General features: G+C 42.2%; 1 protein-coding gene across 8 annotated transcripts in view; it reads right to left on the bottom strand.

Annotated features, from left to right (window-relative positions):
- The window catches only part of LOC137348206 (SRC kinase signaling inhibitor 1-like), a 348246-nt gene extending 330385 nt beyond the window's left edge, over positions 1 to 17861 (bottom strand). For all 8 annotated transcript variants that reach the window (XM_068013559.1, XM_068013562.1, XM_068013564.1 and 5 more), the window contains exon 1: positions 17793 to 17861. In XM_068013559.1, the coding sequence (XP_067869660.1) occupies positions 17793 to 17859 (67 nt within the window). In that variant the 5' untranslated portion in view covers positions 17860 to 17861. The remainder of the gene's footprint in view (positions 1 to 17792) is intronic.
- Positions 17862 to 18281: the final 420 nt, after the last annotated feature.

Below are 18281 nucleotides of genomic sequence, written 5' to 3'. Positions count from 1 at the left end.
AGCCACAGGGATTCAAGTACGCTGGGCTGCTATTCCAGTTCCCCCCTCATTAGTTACTGATCATAATAGTTCTTGATTTTCAAAGTTGCCCTTTTTTCATTGGCCATTGGATTTTGCAAAGTTAGGAGAAGACTTTTATTCTTCATTCCTGGTACTTCTTACTTTCCAATATGGGTGTCCAAACCAATACTAGTGCCAGTACTAGTGCCAGTGTGTTTACCTTGTATAACCTTTTTACTTACCCAGTCAACCTTTCCATAGGACCCATACACCATTTGCCAATCCCATAGGCCTTTTTCCCACCATTATTTCTGACACTGAATCCCAAGTAGGGATTAAGGTTACATTTGGACTGAGGATGAGCGGCAGCTGACAAGTAGGATTCCATATGGGATCAGAGTTAAGGTTGGTTTAGGCTTAAATTTGCAGTTGGGTTTAGGGGTCAAGGTGAAGTTATTTCAGGGGGTGACTTTATTCCATTAAAGAAGGGTTATCATTTCCACAGGTAAGTCTCTATACTCAGTTTGTTGGTGTGATGGGAGGAATAGTCACAGTTCAGATATATTTCATGTGACCTGCCTTATCGCTGCTTTCAATGTCTAGGCTGGTCAATCCCAGAAATCAAGGGTTATAGTGGCAAAGGTCAAAAGTTGTGGATAGTGTCAACTGTTACAGGAGGAGGTTCAAAGGGATAACAGGTAGAGGGTTGGGATCCCTTAATAAGTTTTACTTTAATCACTCCTCAGCCTGTTGGGGCTCTACCACAGACCTCAGTACTCCTGGGCTAGAAGGGAAAGATCAGACTAAGGTTCCTCTTCCTGGTCATAATCCAGTGACGCCTGGTGATAAACACATGTGTCGGAGGCCTGATAAGGACAACAAAAAGTTTAGCTGTGAAGGTCTGTGTTGAATAGCCTGCTGACTAACGCCACTTACATGAGTTTTCCTAAATCGACCAGCAGTTTAAGGTTTACATTGTATCAACTTTAGCAGCGAGTTGATTGGGACCCATATTTAATAACCGAGACCTTGGTGTACAGAGCACAATTTCAAAATTTGCAGATGATAGGAAACTTGCAAGTATTGTGAACTGTGGGGAGGATAGTGTAGAACTTCAAAAGGACATAGACAAGTTGGTGGAATGGGCAGACAGGTGGCAAATGAAGTTCAATGCGGAAAAATGGAGAGACAATATAAAATAAAGGGTACAATTCTAAAGGGAGTGCAGGAGCAGAGGGACCTGGGTGTATATGTGCATAAGTCATTGAAAATGGCAGGACAGGGTGAGAGAGTGGTTAATAAAGCATACAGTATCCTGGGCTTTATTAATAGGGGCATAGAGTACAAGATTATGTTGAATTTGTATAAGACACTAGTTCGGCCTCAGCTGGAGTATTGAGTCCAGTTCTGGGCAACGCACTTTAGGAAATATATGAAGGCATTGGAGAGAGAACAGAAAAGATTCATGAGAATGGTTCCAGGGATGATGAACCTCTGTTATGAAGATAGATTGGCAAAATTAGGACGGTTTTCCTTGGAGAAGAGCAGGCTGATAGATGACTTGATAGAGGTATTCAAAATCATGAGGGGTCTGTGAAAGGATCGAGAACGAGAGGGCACAGATTTAAAGTATTTGGCAAAAGAAGCAAAAGCGACATGAGGAAAAAGTTTTTCACGCAGCGAGTGGTTAAGTTCTGGAATGCACTGCCTGAGAGTGTGTTGGAGGCAGGTTTAATTGAGACATTCAAAAGGGAATTAGACTGTTATCTGAAAAGGGAGATTGTGCAGGGTTACGGGGAGAAAGCAGGGGAATGGTATTAGGGGAATTTCTCTTTTGGAGAGCTGGTACAGACATGAAGGGCTGAATGGCCTCCTTCTGTGCTGTAAAATTCTGTGATTCTGTGAATATTATGATCTGGAATGTGCTGACTGAATGGGCGATGGAAGCAGATTCAATAGTAACTTTTAAAAGCGAATGAGATAAATACTTGAAAAGAAAATAATTTGCAGGGCGATGGGGAAAGAGCAGGGGAGTGGGACGAATTGGATAGCTCTTGCAAAATAAGCCGCATAAACTCAATGGGGTGAATGCAATGTTCCCTGTAAATTTTTGTTGTTGTGTGTGCGGCCCACTTTTTCAATGCGTGGCAACTGTAAATTATTTTGCGCGGCCATGCAGGTGCGGTATTTAACACGGAACAAGGCCTGCGCGGTACCTTCCAGCTGCTGTGTGGACATGCACATGTGCAGCTTAGCAGATACACTCGTCAAACAGCCTCATTCTTTGCTGTATGATCCTATGGTTTAGTTCCTGATGAGTGACTCCAACAATCAGCAAGAACATAAAAAATGGAATAAGAAAAGGTCGCCCAGCCCATCAATCCTTCCACAACCCACATACATTCTGCCCCATCATAGACTCTACCCCATCTATCTATTCTCCCTGTGTGTATAAATCTCTATGTTCCCCAAAGATAATCAGGTGAAACTCCAGAATATTCTTACAATCCACACATCTCCACTATTCAACTCTGGCCCCTTTCTCTGCAGGCAAGCATTCCCTTTCCAGTCCAGTGTATCCTATGGAGAACTTCACCATCTCAGTCTGTAGGCACCTTAACACAACAGGAGATCAACCATCCATTAGCTGCATATCTTTGTGGGAGATTGATGAAACTTCTGGTATTGTAACCCATCAAACCGCTGGCCTGGTGTAGCCTGTCATCAGGCTGAGGTCATCAGTTTCGGCATCATCAAGATAGGGCTTGCGTGTTTGCTCTCTGGGTCTACGTGCCCAATGGTAATCAGCACGAGAACAGCAAAGTGCAGAGCTCCTTTAGAGAGGAACAATCCCTCCACCCAGCAACTGCAAGAACAAAGGTAAAAGGGGAGAGAAATATCTGAGGTTTCTCCCATGAACAAGGCCAGGAGTTTGAAAATACTCAATACCGATCTCTAGAATCTCCCACTACATTGCCCAAAAGATGTTTATCCAGCTCCTTATTGCAAGAGGTTAGTGTTTCAGCATTGATTTATTTTGATGGGAGTCAGTTCCATATATCCACAATCGTACAGGAAGAAAAATTCCTTCAACCTTGAAGTATTAAGAGAATCGCATCGAATTTACAGCACAGAAACAGGAGATTTGGCTCAACTGATTCCTTCTGGTGTTTATGCTGCACACGAGCCTCCTCCTGTTCTGTTTTATCTAACCCTATTAGCATAACTTTCCATTCCTTTCTCCCTCCCGTGCTTATCTGTGCTGTTTGCCTCAACTTACCCCTTGTGAAGTGGAAGTTCATTTTCAACCAGATCTAGTTCTGTGCTCACATCTACTTCAAATATCACCAGCAGCCTACTTGTTGATGCCTTCCTACAATTCAGAAATCTCGTGGAAGGCTAAGGCCCATAGCGAGGAATATCATAGAGTCATTTAGAGTCAGAGAGTCATTTATGTCACAGAAGGAGGTTATTCGGCCAATCAAATCCATGCCATTGAATTCCGTGTTGATAAGAATAGGGGGTAAAGAAAAGGTAAGGCAAGGAATCTTGGTTAGACAACACCCAGCTTGGGTTTTAAGATGCATTTTTAGGCTTTAGCCCTTCAAACTCTAAAGACCACAAATCATGCTCCCCCGATAATAATCCTCATTACTCTGATGAAAACAAGCTCAGTCCTGCAACTCCACTTGCCCAGAAATATCCCTGTCCCTCTTCTTCAAACTCTCCACATTTTGTGACATTTAGGTGCACAGAACACCCCAAATGTGACCTCACGATCTACCCAAAGTTAACAGAACCGATCCACATTTATAGTCACAAGCCCAAGGTTGTCCCTGCTCTTTGATTGTTTTTTTGATTGCATGGCTAAGTGCACCCCCTAAGTGCATCCCCTTAAAACTGCACCCCAAACAACCCTGAATTTTGGTTCCTGGCCTGCATGCAGATGATCTTTGTCTAACCCTGAAGAAATGATACAGGTACATTAAAATGCAGGCAACTTCATCGGAGAAAAGGCCTAGCAAATCATACTAAATATTTTCAAAGAAATTTGCTCTTCCGCTTAAGGTTCTAAAAGAAAATCAACCCTTTTCAGAAGGTCTGCCTTCCATTGTGGTGGTAAATACCTATCAATTTTCAGAGATTCAGCTGAGAATTATAAATTTAATGAAGTCATCAAAAGGTGTTAGTAATATGTCAATCTGTTTCGCAAATCTACATTCAGAGCAGTGAGATATTCAGAACTCGCCTTATGCTACATTTATGACAGAGCTATAAATATCATTAAGGTGTCAGCCTTGGCTCTGTTGGTAACATCCTGACCTCTGAGTCAGAAGGCCCTGGTATTAAGCACAGGTTCTCCAGAGACTTGCGCATCAAATTCAGGCCGACACACCAGGAGCCGTGCTGCGCTGTAGCAGATGTGAACTTTTGGTTCAAAATGTAAACCGAGGCCCCTTTTGCCCTCGCAGGTGGACATAAGAGATCCCATGACATTATTGTGAAAGGCATAATACAAATTCTATTTCTTTGCTGAGTTGCTGCCAGGAGCGAGCTCCAACAGCAGTGCACCTATTAAGAAATAAATTACATTTCTATAGCACCTTTCATGACCTCAAGATGTTCCAAAACACTTAACAGCCAATGAAGTGCTTTTGAAGTGTAGTCACTTGTTGTAATGTAAGGAACATGGCAGCCAATTTGCACACAGCAAGCTCCCATAAATGACAATGAGATAATGATCAATTAACCTATCTTTTTTTTAAGTGATGTTGGTTGAGGGATCATTATTGGCCCAGGGCACAGGAGAGAACTCCCCTGCTCTTCAAAATACTGCAATTGGATCTTTTACATTCAGAGGACAGATGGAGCCTCGGTTTAACATCTCATCCAAAAGATTCCACTTTCATTGTCAAACCTCTCTGTGCTGTCAGATTTGTGGTGATGAAATGCATATTAATTCCCCATCTCCACTGTGCACAGCTTAACAGATCTTAGAGATATTGAATCAATATCCAATTCAACGAAAGAAACAGATTGGAATTGATTTTTCACTGCTCTTATCTTGGTGTTTTATTACTGGAACATTATTTTCCAGTTTCTTGTGACTCAGCACTGGGAGGCTGGGAATATTTTTCTCGGCTCACAGCTCGTTGTGAATCAAGAAATGTTGTTGATTCCTCGGGCTAGCTCAGCAGTAACTCGAATGGTTGAGCACAATCAGGGTGGAACTTCAAATCTCAAGGGCTGTCTGTCTCTCAAAACCCGTCTGTCTCACCTGAGTAGGCTACATGAGCTTGTAGTCAGTACAGTGAGAAGGAAATATAGAGAGAGATATAGGGACACCTGACAGCAGAGGGGGTTAGGCCATATAGTGGAGACGTACACTCCTCCACTCTCCATGCTTCAACGAGTGGCTAAACCATTAGGGAACTCTAGCAAATATGAAACTCTTTGTTGTCTCATGTTCAATCCTTGGTCTGTGCCAAGCTGACTCATTATAGCCAGGGCCACAGTGGAGGTGTTACAATTACCTTTAGCACCTCTAGATTAGGGAGGTTCATCATTCATTAACCCTTACATACGTAGGATTAATAGGATATATTGTATTGAAACAGGCCATTGAGCCCAGCCAGTCCTTGTCAGTGTTTCTGCTCCACTCAAGTCTCTTCCTGCCTTTCCTCATCTAAATCTATCCGCATAACCCTCAATCCTTTCTCCCTCATATGTTTATCTAGCCTCCCCTTAAATGTATCTATGTTAAGTGCCACGCTCCTGCAATACAAACTTATGAACTATAAAATGAACTTATGAAATAAACTCAAAATGGACACTTTTCCTATTAAAAGAATGGAGTCGAGAGGTCAGATGACATTTCCTTTCCTGCCAATCATATGCAAGAACCCTGAGATAATTTCCATGTGTGGACAAATCTTGGCGAAGCCATTGAAATACAAACGATCTTTCTGGACACATCTTTGAGAAGTCATTAAGATGCAAACAGCATGGTGATGGCAGCATCTCTCCAACCAATTGGGTTAAGAATACTGTGGCAGACCTATTTGACTCCAAGCTTGAACTCCAGCGAATGGGTGTGAAAAACTCTACTTTATCAGGATGGTATGTGACTGAGTGACACCCAAGCTACATTGTCTGACAATGGCCAAACCATCAGAAACTATTAATAAATTCAATGGAAGAGAAACTCTGGTTACAGGGCAGAAACTAGGTTTCTGATAAGGAGTTTTAAAAAAGGTGTATTCTGGGCAGAAAAAGATAGAGAGAAAGAAACATCTGTGTCATTGAAGTGAAAGGATCCTGCCTAACACCACCAGCTTTTAAGCTATATGTAGGCAGAGTTGGCCTTGAACTCCCCACCTGAGAAATCATACAAAGGTTCTGCCAGGGAATTTTGACTGAAATATAACAGGAGAGATCTGCAACATCACATCCGTCCTCCTAAACATCCCAAGCTTTTCTTCAGTGAGCAAGGGAAAAGATTACAGGCCTGCATTGTTTCAAGTCTCCACCCCAGGGAAAAGCCAGTGTAACAGAGATCCCTTAAAATCATAAGACCTAAATGCATGTTACTTTATAATCTCTATCTTTTCTTGAGTGTGTGTGTATCTGTATGAGTGTGAGAGTGGGTGCAGTTGCGTATATTTCGGGTGTTGAACAATAAACATTTATCTTTCTTTGAAAACTTATGAGTAAACCTGTTAGTTGTCTGTTCTTGACAATTAATGCACTCAAGGGTTAAAACATTTTTTAAAAACACGCTGCCTTTGGTCAGTCGAGAGGTGAAAAGGGGGAGCCATTCCTCTCCTCTCTCACCTGTCCATAACATAGTTGCCTCAACTATACCCTGGGTAAAGAAGTTTCTTCTGATTTCCATATTTGATCTCTTGGTGACTGTTAATGACCTCTAGTTCTGATCTTCCCCACAAGTGGAAACGCTCTCTGTGTCTATTCTATCAAAATCTTTCATAATTTAAAAGACCTCTATTCAGTCACCCCTCAGCCTTCTCTTTTCAACAGAAAAGAGATCCAGTCTGTTCATCCTCTCCTGATAGGTATACGCCCCCTACCCCCACATTCCTGGTTTCATCCCTGTCAATCTTTTTTGCATCCTCTCCAATCCCTCTATGTCTTTTTTTTAATACGGTGACCAGAGGCTTATGCAGTACTCCAGGTTTGGTCTGACCAAAGTTCAATATAAGTTTAGCATCACTTCTTTACTTTTCAATTCTATCCCTCTAGAAATAAACTTTAGTACCCGATCTTAATCCACAACTGGGTCAGTACAGTCAGTCTTGGCTCAGTGAGTAGCATTCTCACCTTTGAGTCAGAAAGTTGTGACCCACTGCAGAGTCTTGAGCACATAATCTAGGCTGGCACACCCAGTGCAGTACTGAGGGAGTGCTGGACTATCAGAGGTGCCATCATTTGGATGAGATGTTAAACTAAGGCAATTTTCTGTCCCAATATTCCCAAAGCACTATTTGAAGAAGAGCAAAGGAATTCTGGTGTTCTGGCCCATATTTATTCCTCATCCAGCATCAAAAAAACATTGAACTGTTGATTGTGGGAGCTTGCTGTATGCAAATTAGCTGCAGCATTTCCTAATTGTATAGTAATGCCAATTAGCCAGTAAATGCACTTCTCCTTGTGCTGTATACTGCAGAGGTCCCAGATTCCAACCTTGCTTGTTCTGTGGTACCTGGTGATCACAATTCGGGCAGCAGTAAAGCCCTATGATCAAATTCAGTTGGGAAGGATGGCGGGAGGGGTGAATTGATATCAGTCAGGGCTCCCCCTGTCAATCACGAACCAACGATCCTTGCTTGACATGAGGAGCTGACAGGATCGGGTTTGTTTATGATGGTGTATGCAGGCAACTGGCCAGCCAGCACAGACATCTCCAGGCCAACAGATGTCAAGTGCCAATTGGATGAAGTGCCAGAGGCTAGTTCGTACCTGTGAGTTGTCTGCTGGTCAGTGCTATCAGGAGAGGAGGGGGTGGGCGGCGGAGGAAGAAGAACATCTGGATTTGAATTTACGTCCACAATGGAGGAATTAATCAATCTTCACCATACATAGACTGACACAGACTGTCACAGCACAAAAACAGGCCATTCAGCCCAACTGGTCTGTGCTGCATTTAAACTCCTCCTATTCAGTGCACCATATCTTTCTATTCCTTTCTCATGTTTCTCCAGCTTCCTCTTAAATGCAACAATGCTATTCATCTCAACTACTCCCTATGGTAGCAAGTCCCACATTCTCACCCTCTCTGGGTAAAGATGTTTCTCCTCAATGGTTCATTGGATTTATTCGTGATTAGATTCCTCCACAAGTGGAATCATCTGCCATTAATCTGCATTGTCAAACCCCCTCATAATTTTAAAGACCTCTATGAGGTCATCTGTCTTCTCTTTTGTAGAGAAAAGAGCTCAGTTACTGGTGCCCTCCCCAATTCCCCCATTTACTGGTGCCCACTTGAACTATTTACTGATGTCCTGCTCTGTATGAAAGAAAGGCTTTCATTTCAGCAGCACCTTTAACAATCTCAGGACATCCCAAAGTGCTTTACAGCCAATGAACTATTTTTGAAGTGTAGTCACTGTTGAAATGTGGGAAATGCAGCAGCCCAATTTGCACACAGCAAGCGCCCATAAACAGCAATGTGATTATGGCAAGCTAATGTCTTCCTTCAGTGATGTTGGTTGAGGGAAAAATATTTGCTTGGACTCCAGCTCATTTTCAACACAGTGCAATGGGGCCTTATATGTCCAACTGAGAGGGCAGACCAGGCCTTACTTCAATGTCTCATCTGAAATACCTCTGAGAGTGTTACCTGAGATTTCGTACTCAAATCCCTGTAGTGAGATTTGAATGCACAACCTTCTAAATCATAGGTGAAAGCACTAACCGTTGTGCCAGGGGAGAATGGATTAGTTCCATAGAGAGTAGAGATGTGTAGCTGGGAAAAGCTGAGCTGCACTCACCAGACAGTGCTATCAGTAGGTCACAGATCTGTTCGTTTGAACGACCTTGGCCTCCTACATACCAGAAAACCTTCCAAAATTCAGACTCTGCTTCAGGGTCTTTGTGGTTTCCTAGTGGGATATGCAGGAATCCGAGTGACATTCCATAAAAATGAAGCCAGCAGCTGAACAGTGCGGACAGTGAGAGCACCGAATTAGTCCAGAGGTGCCTCCCTGAGCCATGATTATAATCGGACATAAGGTAGGCTAGAGGCCAAGGTGGGGTTGGGACAAAGGCGTTAGTTCCGAGCTTGGCTTTTCCTACTGATGTAAAATTCACGGAAGATTTTAATAATCAATAATGTCAGTGTGCCGCGGAGTACAGAGTTCAGAGGAAGAACAGGCTTTGAAAAGCAAACTTCTGCGACAATTTTAATCAACTAAGCAAGGGTATGATAGTTTAATGCTTGTGTTAATTGACTAATGATCCAGAGAATGCGAGTTCAAGCCCCACCCACATGGCAATGTGAGCATTTAAAGCTAGTTTAAAAATCATCGTAATCCAGAATATAAAAGTGGTCACAGTAAAAGCTTTTTAAAAATATTTTGTTCGTGGGATGTGGGTGCCGTTGGATAGGCCAGCACTTATTCCCCATCCCTAATTGCTCTTGAGAAGATGGTGGGGAGCTGGGGGAGGTGCAGTGGTATTATTACTGGAGTAGTAACCCAGAGGCCCAGGCTAATACTCTGGAGACGTGGGTTCAAATCCCATCATGGCAGATGGTGAAATTTGAATTCAATTAATAAATCTGAAATTAAAATCTAGTGTAATGGTGACCATGCAAAACTCATCTGGTTCACTAATGCCCTTTAGGGAAGGAAAATCTGCTGTCCTGACCTAGCATGGCCTACATGTGTGTCCAGAGCCACAGCAATGTGGTTGACTCTTAAATGCCCTCTGAAATGGCCTCGCAAGTTACTCAGTTGCATCAAAGTGCTACAAAGTCTAAGGAAAAAAAAGTGACCATGAAGCTGTTGAATTGTTGTAAAAATCCATCTGCTTCGCTGATGTCCTTTCGGGAAGGAAACCTGCTGTCCTTACCCAGTCTGGTCTATATGTGACTCCAGTCCCACAGCAATGTGGTTGATGCTGATAAACTCCACCCACAGTGGGTGAATCTAGTCAATGAGTGTTGGTGGGCTATGGTGAGCGTTACATCAGAGATCATTGAATATTGTTTGTGACTGGGAACCCTGGCTGATTTCCCCTTTCCCATAACTCAAGGGCACTGCTGCAGCCAAGATCAGGGATCTACCTACTTTAATGGAATTGGTTCCCCATCCTTTTTTCTGCTTGTCCCGTTTCACCATTGGCATCGATCTGCTCTCAACAATTGAGAGGGGACAGCAAAAAGCAGGAACTTTCCTCTGTGCACTGAGCTTGAGATGATAGAAATCCCATGACCCACTTTCGGCCTTAGCCTGATGTCAGTTCTCGCCAGCCTTGCTCAAACACTGACCATAATGAAGTTCAACTCGGCCCAACGAGTTAGAAAAGACACCGATCAACTGAGAGAAGAGCCAGGACATGAGTACCACGTGGAATGAACCATTGGAATGAGACCAAGGTGCAACTCCAATCTGGCTACGCTACTGTCAAACCTCTACAAATGAACATGTGTGAGTGAGAGAGAGGGAGTGAGGGAGGGCCCTTGCAAAGTCAATTTTCATTGTATTACTACAGGGGGCTGTGCCACAATCCAACCAGTATTCACTACCCCAATGTACAAAACACAACAGCATAACCTTGTGTAGAGAATATCGCTTCCCCTACTCTTCCCCCCACCTGCCATCCACAACCATCTCTTAACACTTAGACCAAGCACCAAGTAGAGAAGATGGTCAGTGACCACCCATGAAAGTTGCTTTTTCACAGCAGTATAAAGGGGTTTTTCATCCCGGCCCTACTAACATCATACAAACTTCTTCATGATTTAAATAAGTCACTCTCCACCAATCAAATAACCTCCCCACTGTCCACCCATACAATTATAGAATCATAATGGCACAGAAAGATGCAATTCAGTCCACACACTTTACTGTCTCTCACCGATCTCCACTGAATCCTTCACTCACCAAGAGCAACACCACTGGAGATCTACAAGTTCCACTGCCCGTTTATCATTTAGCAAAGCATCACACGGTACCTCGCACTCCGCCCCCCTGCCTTTCCACTCCAGTGCCTCTGTACACTGATAGTTATAGATGCTCCCTAACTAGGGGAGGTGAAGCACAATCAAAACTCGGGCCAATAATTGAGAGGGAATCCACATGCTATTATTTTCAGAGCACATATTTGTGAGTAGTTGTGATCTGGAATGCACTGCCTGAAATGATGGTAGAAGCAGACTCAATAGTAATTTTCAAAAGGGAATTGGGTAAATACTTGAAGTGGAAAAACTTGCAGGGCTGTAGGGAAAGAGCAGAGCGTGAGTGTAATTGGATAGCTCTTTCAAAGAGCTGGCACAGGCATGATGGGCCGAATGGCCTCTTTCATTGCTGTATCATTTTATCATTCAGTTTAGGAAGGGGGGAGGAAGGACAATGTGATTAAATTTCAAGTGAAGGTCAAGAAGAATTCTATAGCAACTCAGATCCAGACAGAAACAAGTTTCTATGTCAATGCCATTTTAGCCATCACAAACTGAAAATTGTGATTAAACAGTGACATTACTGCATTAATCGGCACTGCCAATTAGGCCTAAGGTTGGAAGAAATGGTCTTCTGAGATTGGGGCAAAGCCACATTGATGGGGCAGTGTAGCAGGAATGAAATTCTACATGCAATTGAGCTCTAGCTGACTTGGTGCCTAAAGTAGAAAGTGTTCCATTCCACAGCACCAATGACACTCACTGGACATTGTTTCAAACTCTACTCACTCATTTTTTCCTATTTTCCCTCTTTCTCTTCCCCATATCTGACTTCTTGTTTCACCTGTCCTAATATTGCTAATTCTTTTTTATTAACCTCTCCCCAACAAAAATCAAATCCTTGTTTCTGGGTCCTACTCATTGTTGAGTTGGGAGCAAGGTTTTTAAAAAGTAAGAACAGGGTTCTGATGAAAGGTCACAGACCTGAAATGGTAGCTCTATTTCTCTCTCCACAGATGCTGCCTGACCTACTAAGTATTTCCAACACTTTCTGTTTTTATTTCAGATTTCTAGCATCTGCAGTATTTTGCTTTTATTTTAATAGCAGGGTTTATATTCTATGGCATAGAAGGAGGCCGTTTGGCCCATTATTCTGTGCCAGCCAAAAAAGAGCAATTCAGCTTAACCCCACCTTCCAGCTTTTGGTTCATAGCCCTGTAGGTTACAGCACTTCAAGTGCATATCCAAGTCTTTTTTAAATGCGATGAGGGTGTTTACCTCTACCAGCCTTTCAGGCAGTGAGTTCCAGACCCCCACCACATGAAAACAATTCTCAACTCTAATCCTTCTGCTAATTACTTTAAATCTTCTTTTTCTTTTGGGCCTCCTTATCTCGAGAGACAATGGATACGCGCCTGGAGGTGGTCAGTGGTTTGTGAAGCAGCGCCTGGAGTGGCTATAAAGGCCAATTCTGGAGTGACAGGCTCTTCCACAGGTGCTGCAGAGAAATTTGTTTGTTGGGGCTGTTTACTTTAAATCTATGGCCCCGGTTATTGACTTCACCGCTAAGGGAAAAATTCAGCCAATGGAAAGTTAGACTTGGAAAATAAGTCACAGTTTCCACATGAATCGTTTGATATAGAATCAGGGAGGGTGGCCAAACGAGCAGACTGGCCAATGAACCCCAGCTAATTAACACGGAAAGGTTAATCCTTCTAGAACCCATACAGCCAATTTATTCCCTTCTTAAATACTGTGGGGAAGCATGTAACTCTGTTATTCTGCATTAATATCACGCTCTATTTAATTAGTATCATTTCAGCTCTTCTACCTGTCATTAACAATGATTGTATTTGATTGATACCAGGATATAGATTATAAAAAATTACAGATGGCACAGTAAACCAAGCCTATAATTTAAATCAGGGGTTCAGCTGATCTCTGTAAAGCACTTAATTCTCTCTCATGGTTTAAGGTCATTCCACCATTAAATGATAGTTTTATTACCCAGTCTCAGTTATCCTTCTCTCTACTATGATAAGAGTCTACACTGTTTTTCTTGCTATTTATAGATGGATTTTGGTGCTCGTCACGCAAATCAGGAACATCATTACAGGGAATGAAAAACACATCCAAGGCTGATACTAAGCAGCCCCATAACAAGTACAGAACAGTTCAGATACAGGGAATACGTTTAGCCACATTTTTTTCCAGTTTGTTCAGTTAGGTGACTCTGAATTTGGGTTCATTCATTGTAAGGGGAAAGGTAGACTGTTGGGAAGCAATAATGAGTGTTCCTGTTATCTTGATCGTGAGACAGGAGGAAGCGTTTAGAATCATAAAATGATACAACACAGAGGGAGGCCAATCGGCCCATTGTGCCTGTGCTGGCTCTTTGATAGAGATATCTAATTAGTGCCACTCCCCTGCTCCTTCCCCAAAGCCCTGTAAATTTTCCCTTTCAAGTATTCATCCAATTCCATTTTGAAAGTTTAGAATCACAGAAACATTTTGCACAGATGAGCCCATTGGCCCGTCATGCCTGTGCAACCTTTTTGAACAAGCTGTCGTGTTTAGTCCCACATCCCTGCTTTTTGTCTCTGACTCTGTAAAGTCCCTCAATCTCAAGTAAATTAAATTGAACCTGTTGCCGGACAAGCAATAAATAATGGTTTGTTGAAATATGAAACATTAATATATATGATAATGTAAACACTTTATATTCTGCAAAAGTGGTCAGACTTCCCATACCTTACACAAAACAGCCATAATCTGTACTTAGACCTAAAGGCATTTAGAGCCCTGTCATTAATACTCCAGTCAGGTAGGGACTTGGAGGCAGAATGTTAATTATTTCCCAGTGTTAACAGTGTAATTCCTCTCTAGGCACAATGGCTCTTCTTGTAGCAGAGTGAATAGGTAGGGAGGTGATACTCACACGATTTCCCCTTTAACCAGTTGTTATGAAAGTGCCTCTGTGTTTCGTTGAATATATTTTTTGAGGATTCATTTTTGAAAGATTGAAGAAATGTTGAACTTTGGGGTTTTCAAAGGGGATCATGTAAAGGCCACTTGACTGTGAAAAAAACAGTCCCTGGAAAAGTTTTTTAAAAGGGGCACTGAGAAGCCTTGTGAAGAAAACAAGCCATTCCAGGAAAACACCTGACTTCCAGCAACACCTACAAGCCTTTTTGGGAAACCACCTGACTTCCAGCTCAATAAACAACAGAGGACTTTGGACTAAAATAAAAGCCAAATACTGCAGATGCTGGAAATCTGAAATAAAAACAAAAAGTGCTAGAAATGCTCAGCAGGTTTGGCAGCATCTGTGGAGAGAGAAGCATTGTTAACATTTCAGGTTAGTGATCTTTCATCAGAACATATCTCATCTGCTGTTTCTTCAAGAATGAGCAAGGATTCAGCCCACGTGTGTTTTTTTGTTTGTAATAGAGCTCTAAAAACAACAATCTCTTTATTTTTCCAGTTAACCGGTGTGTGTGAGTGTGAGGGGCTAAGGTAAAAAGGGAACTTTAATATTTCAATCTGTGTGTTTATGCCTTACTTCATTACTGGTTAAGACTTGTTTTTATAATAAACTGATAATTTTGTTGCTTATTAAAGAAGCCTGTTTGGTGTATTTTATTCTGGGATAAAACAGAGTCTATGATTGACTATCGGTAAGTGGGAAAAAATTTAAATATATGTTGTGACCTGTGGAGAAGTGGAACTAGAATAAACAGTGCACTCCTCCCGCCTCAGTTGTAACACAGTCTATAGTATATAGATGGACGGAAGTGACTGGTGCTTTGTTAACATTGATCTCAATACTTACTTCAGAATTTAACACAAAGAGGACTCTTAAAATCAGATTAACGGCAGCGTCAAAAATCCAAATGAGAAGTTTTTTTGCTGCATTGTAATATTTTACTGTATTTCTTGGGAGATGGATTTTAAATGTTAACAGAAATGGATTCTTAAAAAAATTTACAGCCAGCTCATTTGAATATTCCTGAACGCAAAATTTGCCATGAACCAACGATGGTGGAGACTCTTAAAATGCATTTTTTAATATGAGAATTTTGCTTTAAAAATATTCCTGGATATATTAAGTGGTAACTTGGTGAAGCTTGATTAGCACAGCTGAACATGGGTTTATCACAATCAATATGCATTTTAAATCACAGTGTCAATCCACTATCTGTGAGTAACCCTATTTTAAATCACTGAAATGAATTTGAAAAAAGTATACAATATTTTCGAGTTAGATTGGGGTGAAGTCGTGAGTTCCTTAGTAAATTTTAAAACAATGCATTCAAAAACCTTTCAACGCCTACCTGATAGTATCCTTGAACCCAAAAGCTCTGGTTTAATATTTGGAGCCCCCTCAAAGGCTCGCAAACTAACGCAATTAGCAGAAAGGCCCAACGGTAATTCACTTGTCCTGGGGGCGTGACTAGTTTTTTGGGTGGGGCCTACTTCTAACGCAATGTTTTTACAACGAGCACAAAAGATTGTGGAAACTTGATCGGCACTAAAAATTACACTTAAATTTTAGTGATCCTTTACGCCGATTACACCGATACCAGGCGAATTGTGCCAAAACAGACCAATGCCCTCTTTTCTCTCATTCTGAAGACCAAATAGTTCAAATCCCACTCTGGCGACTTGAGCACAAAATCTAGTCTGATACTCCCAGTGCAGTGCTGAGGGAGTGCTGCAGTTTTGGAGGTGCTGTCATTCGGGTGAGACGTTAAAACGAAGCCCTGCCTGCCGCCTCAGCTGGACGTAAAAGATCCCACGATCACTATTTTTAAGAACAGTCAAGTAGTTCTGTCTGGTATCCATCCCTCTACCAACATCTCTAAAACAGAAGATCTGGTCAAAATCTCTTTGCTGTTGCTGGGAGCTTACTGTGTGAAAATTGGTTGCCCTGTTTCCCAAATTACAACAGTGACTACACTTCAAAAAGTATTTCATTGGCAGTAAAGGGCTTTGGGAATGCCGAGGCCCTGAAAGGTGTTACATATATATGTGAGGGAGAAGAGAATGAGAGATATATGGGGTCAAGGTCGGAAGAGGTAATTAGAGTAGGAGCAGGCTTGTGTGGCGTATAAACACGGGAATAGATTAGTTGGACTGAATGGCTGTAGTTTCTATATAATCCTGTCTTTATTTCTTTAGTGGGTACAGGCAGGGTTGTGGTATTCCAAAAGCAGCTCACACTTATTGTGAGGGAAAATAGTTGTTTGTGATGTTCTTTTGGTGAAAGACACTGATGCACCTAGAGAAATTAAATCCGTTTTTATCTTCTTACATTAACACTTATACTGTCAGCAGGTTCAGAGGAAATTCCCATTTTCAAAAATAACTTTCTCAATGATTTTTCCCCTTATTCCCGAAGATGTTGACTTCACTCTGGCTTGCTGACCAACACTGGCTCCTGGTCAAGTAACACCTCAATTTTAAAATTCTCATCCTTGTTTTCAAATCCCTCCATGGCCTCGTCCCTCCCTATCTCTGTAATCTCCTCCAGCCACACAACCCTCAGAGGTTTCTGTGCTCCGCCAATTCTGGCCCCTTGAACATCCCCTATTTCCATCGCTCCACCATTGGCGGCCGTGCCTTCAGCGGTCTCAACTCTAAGCTGTGGCATTCCCTCCATAAAAGTTTCCACCTCGCTACCTATCTATTCTCCTTTAAGAAGCTCCTAAAAACTTACCTCTTTATCTGCCCTAATAACTCCCTAAGTGGCGCAGTGTCAAATTTTGTTTAATAACGCTCCTGTGAAGTGCCTTGAGATGTTTTACCACGTTCAAGGCATTTATATAAAGTACAAGCTTTGTTTGTGGCCACAAGCCCTCTAGTGCTTTGCCAAGTGAGCATTCTTGATGCGTGAGGTTCAACTGGCAACATTGGCAGGTTATTGGACTGCAAGAGGCATCACTGCCAGGCATTGGCTTGTTTTCAGCCATGCGAGCAACACCTGGAAAACATTAGTTGTCTGTCTAATTGACACTATCCATCAAATGCTGGGAATCTCGCTTCTTCAGAGGAAGGAAATCACATTAATGTTTGTAGACAATCTAGAAAAATGTCTTCTTCAGGAACAATATAAAAAATGAGTGATTTATAGATGTTTGGGACTCAGTTCATCTTATGGACTGTAATTGTGCTTAATGATGTCAATCAGAACGTCTTGATTGCATTATTATAACATATTCCTACCCTACTATGATGCATCTCCCTTCATCCCTGCTATTTCCCTCCCTCCTCCCCCAATGTTCCCCCCTTTTCCGAATCCAATGGTGGTGACTCATGGTGTGATCTCAGATGTTCAGACGCTGGTGAATTCCCAGCAGCGCCATCCCTCACCTTGATCATCATACCACAAACTCCCACTGCCCTGCTACCCAGGAAAAGCCGATGAGTGAAGTAGGTGTTTTTTTGTGGAGATTGCCATTGACGGTCATTGCCATGGTGACAAGGTGGAAGCTGCACATCGGATTGGAACCTCAATGGAACCTGCTTGATTAAAAAAAAGTCTCCATTTCTTTCGAACTTCACCTGTCAAATGCACAAAGTAACCCCTTCAAAATAAAGAGAGAGAGCGAGATAGAATGTAGTGGAGTGACATCCCCTCCAGATTGAGAAATACCTTGTGTAACAGGTGGGTGGTTATAGGTGGTTTTGTACTTGTATGATCCATGTTTCATAGGAGTCATGGAGAAATCTATGGAAGACAGAAAAAGGTATGAAATTTAATACACCCAAACATGCACTCAAAGCAGAAGAAAATATGGATGATGGTGTCCAAAAATGACAGAATTAGTGGTGACATTAAGGGAAGGTGGGAGGCCTTTGCCCCAAATTTGCCACCCACCTCCCCTTCTGCTCAGTTGATTGGTAGAATGACTGGAAGAGTTGATATGGAGAAGGCTGCAGGAGGTCACGACCCACAAGCAATCCATGTGCCAACCTTGTTTGGCCTGATTTCGTTTTCCATCCCCACCCAGTCAATGATTAGATGTCCCTGCATTGAGTTAACTAGGCAATAAGACGTGGTTCACTGACTTCACACATTATTACTGATATGCCATTAGTAAATAACAGTCGGACAGTCCTAATGTATTGGTCAAGGAACCCT

Source organism: Heterodontus francisci, chromosome 33 (genome assembly GCF_036365525.1).
Source record: "Heterodontus francisci isolate sHetFra1 chromosome 33, sHetFra1.hap1, whole genome shotgun sequence".
NCBI lineage: Eukaryota > Metazoa > Chordata > Chondrichthyes > Heterodontiformes > Heterodontidae > Heterodontus > Heterodontus francisci.
This window is presented reverse-complemented; position numbering and strand designations above follow the sequence as displayed.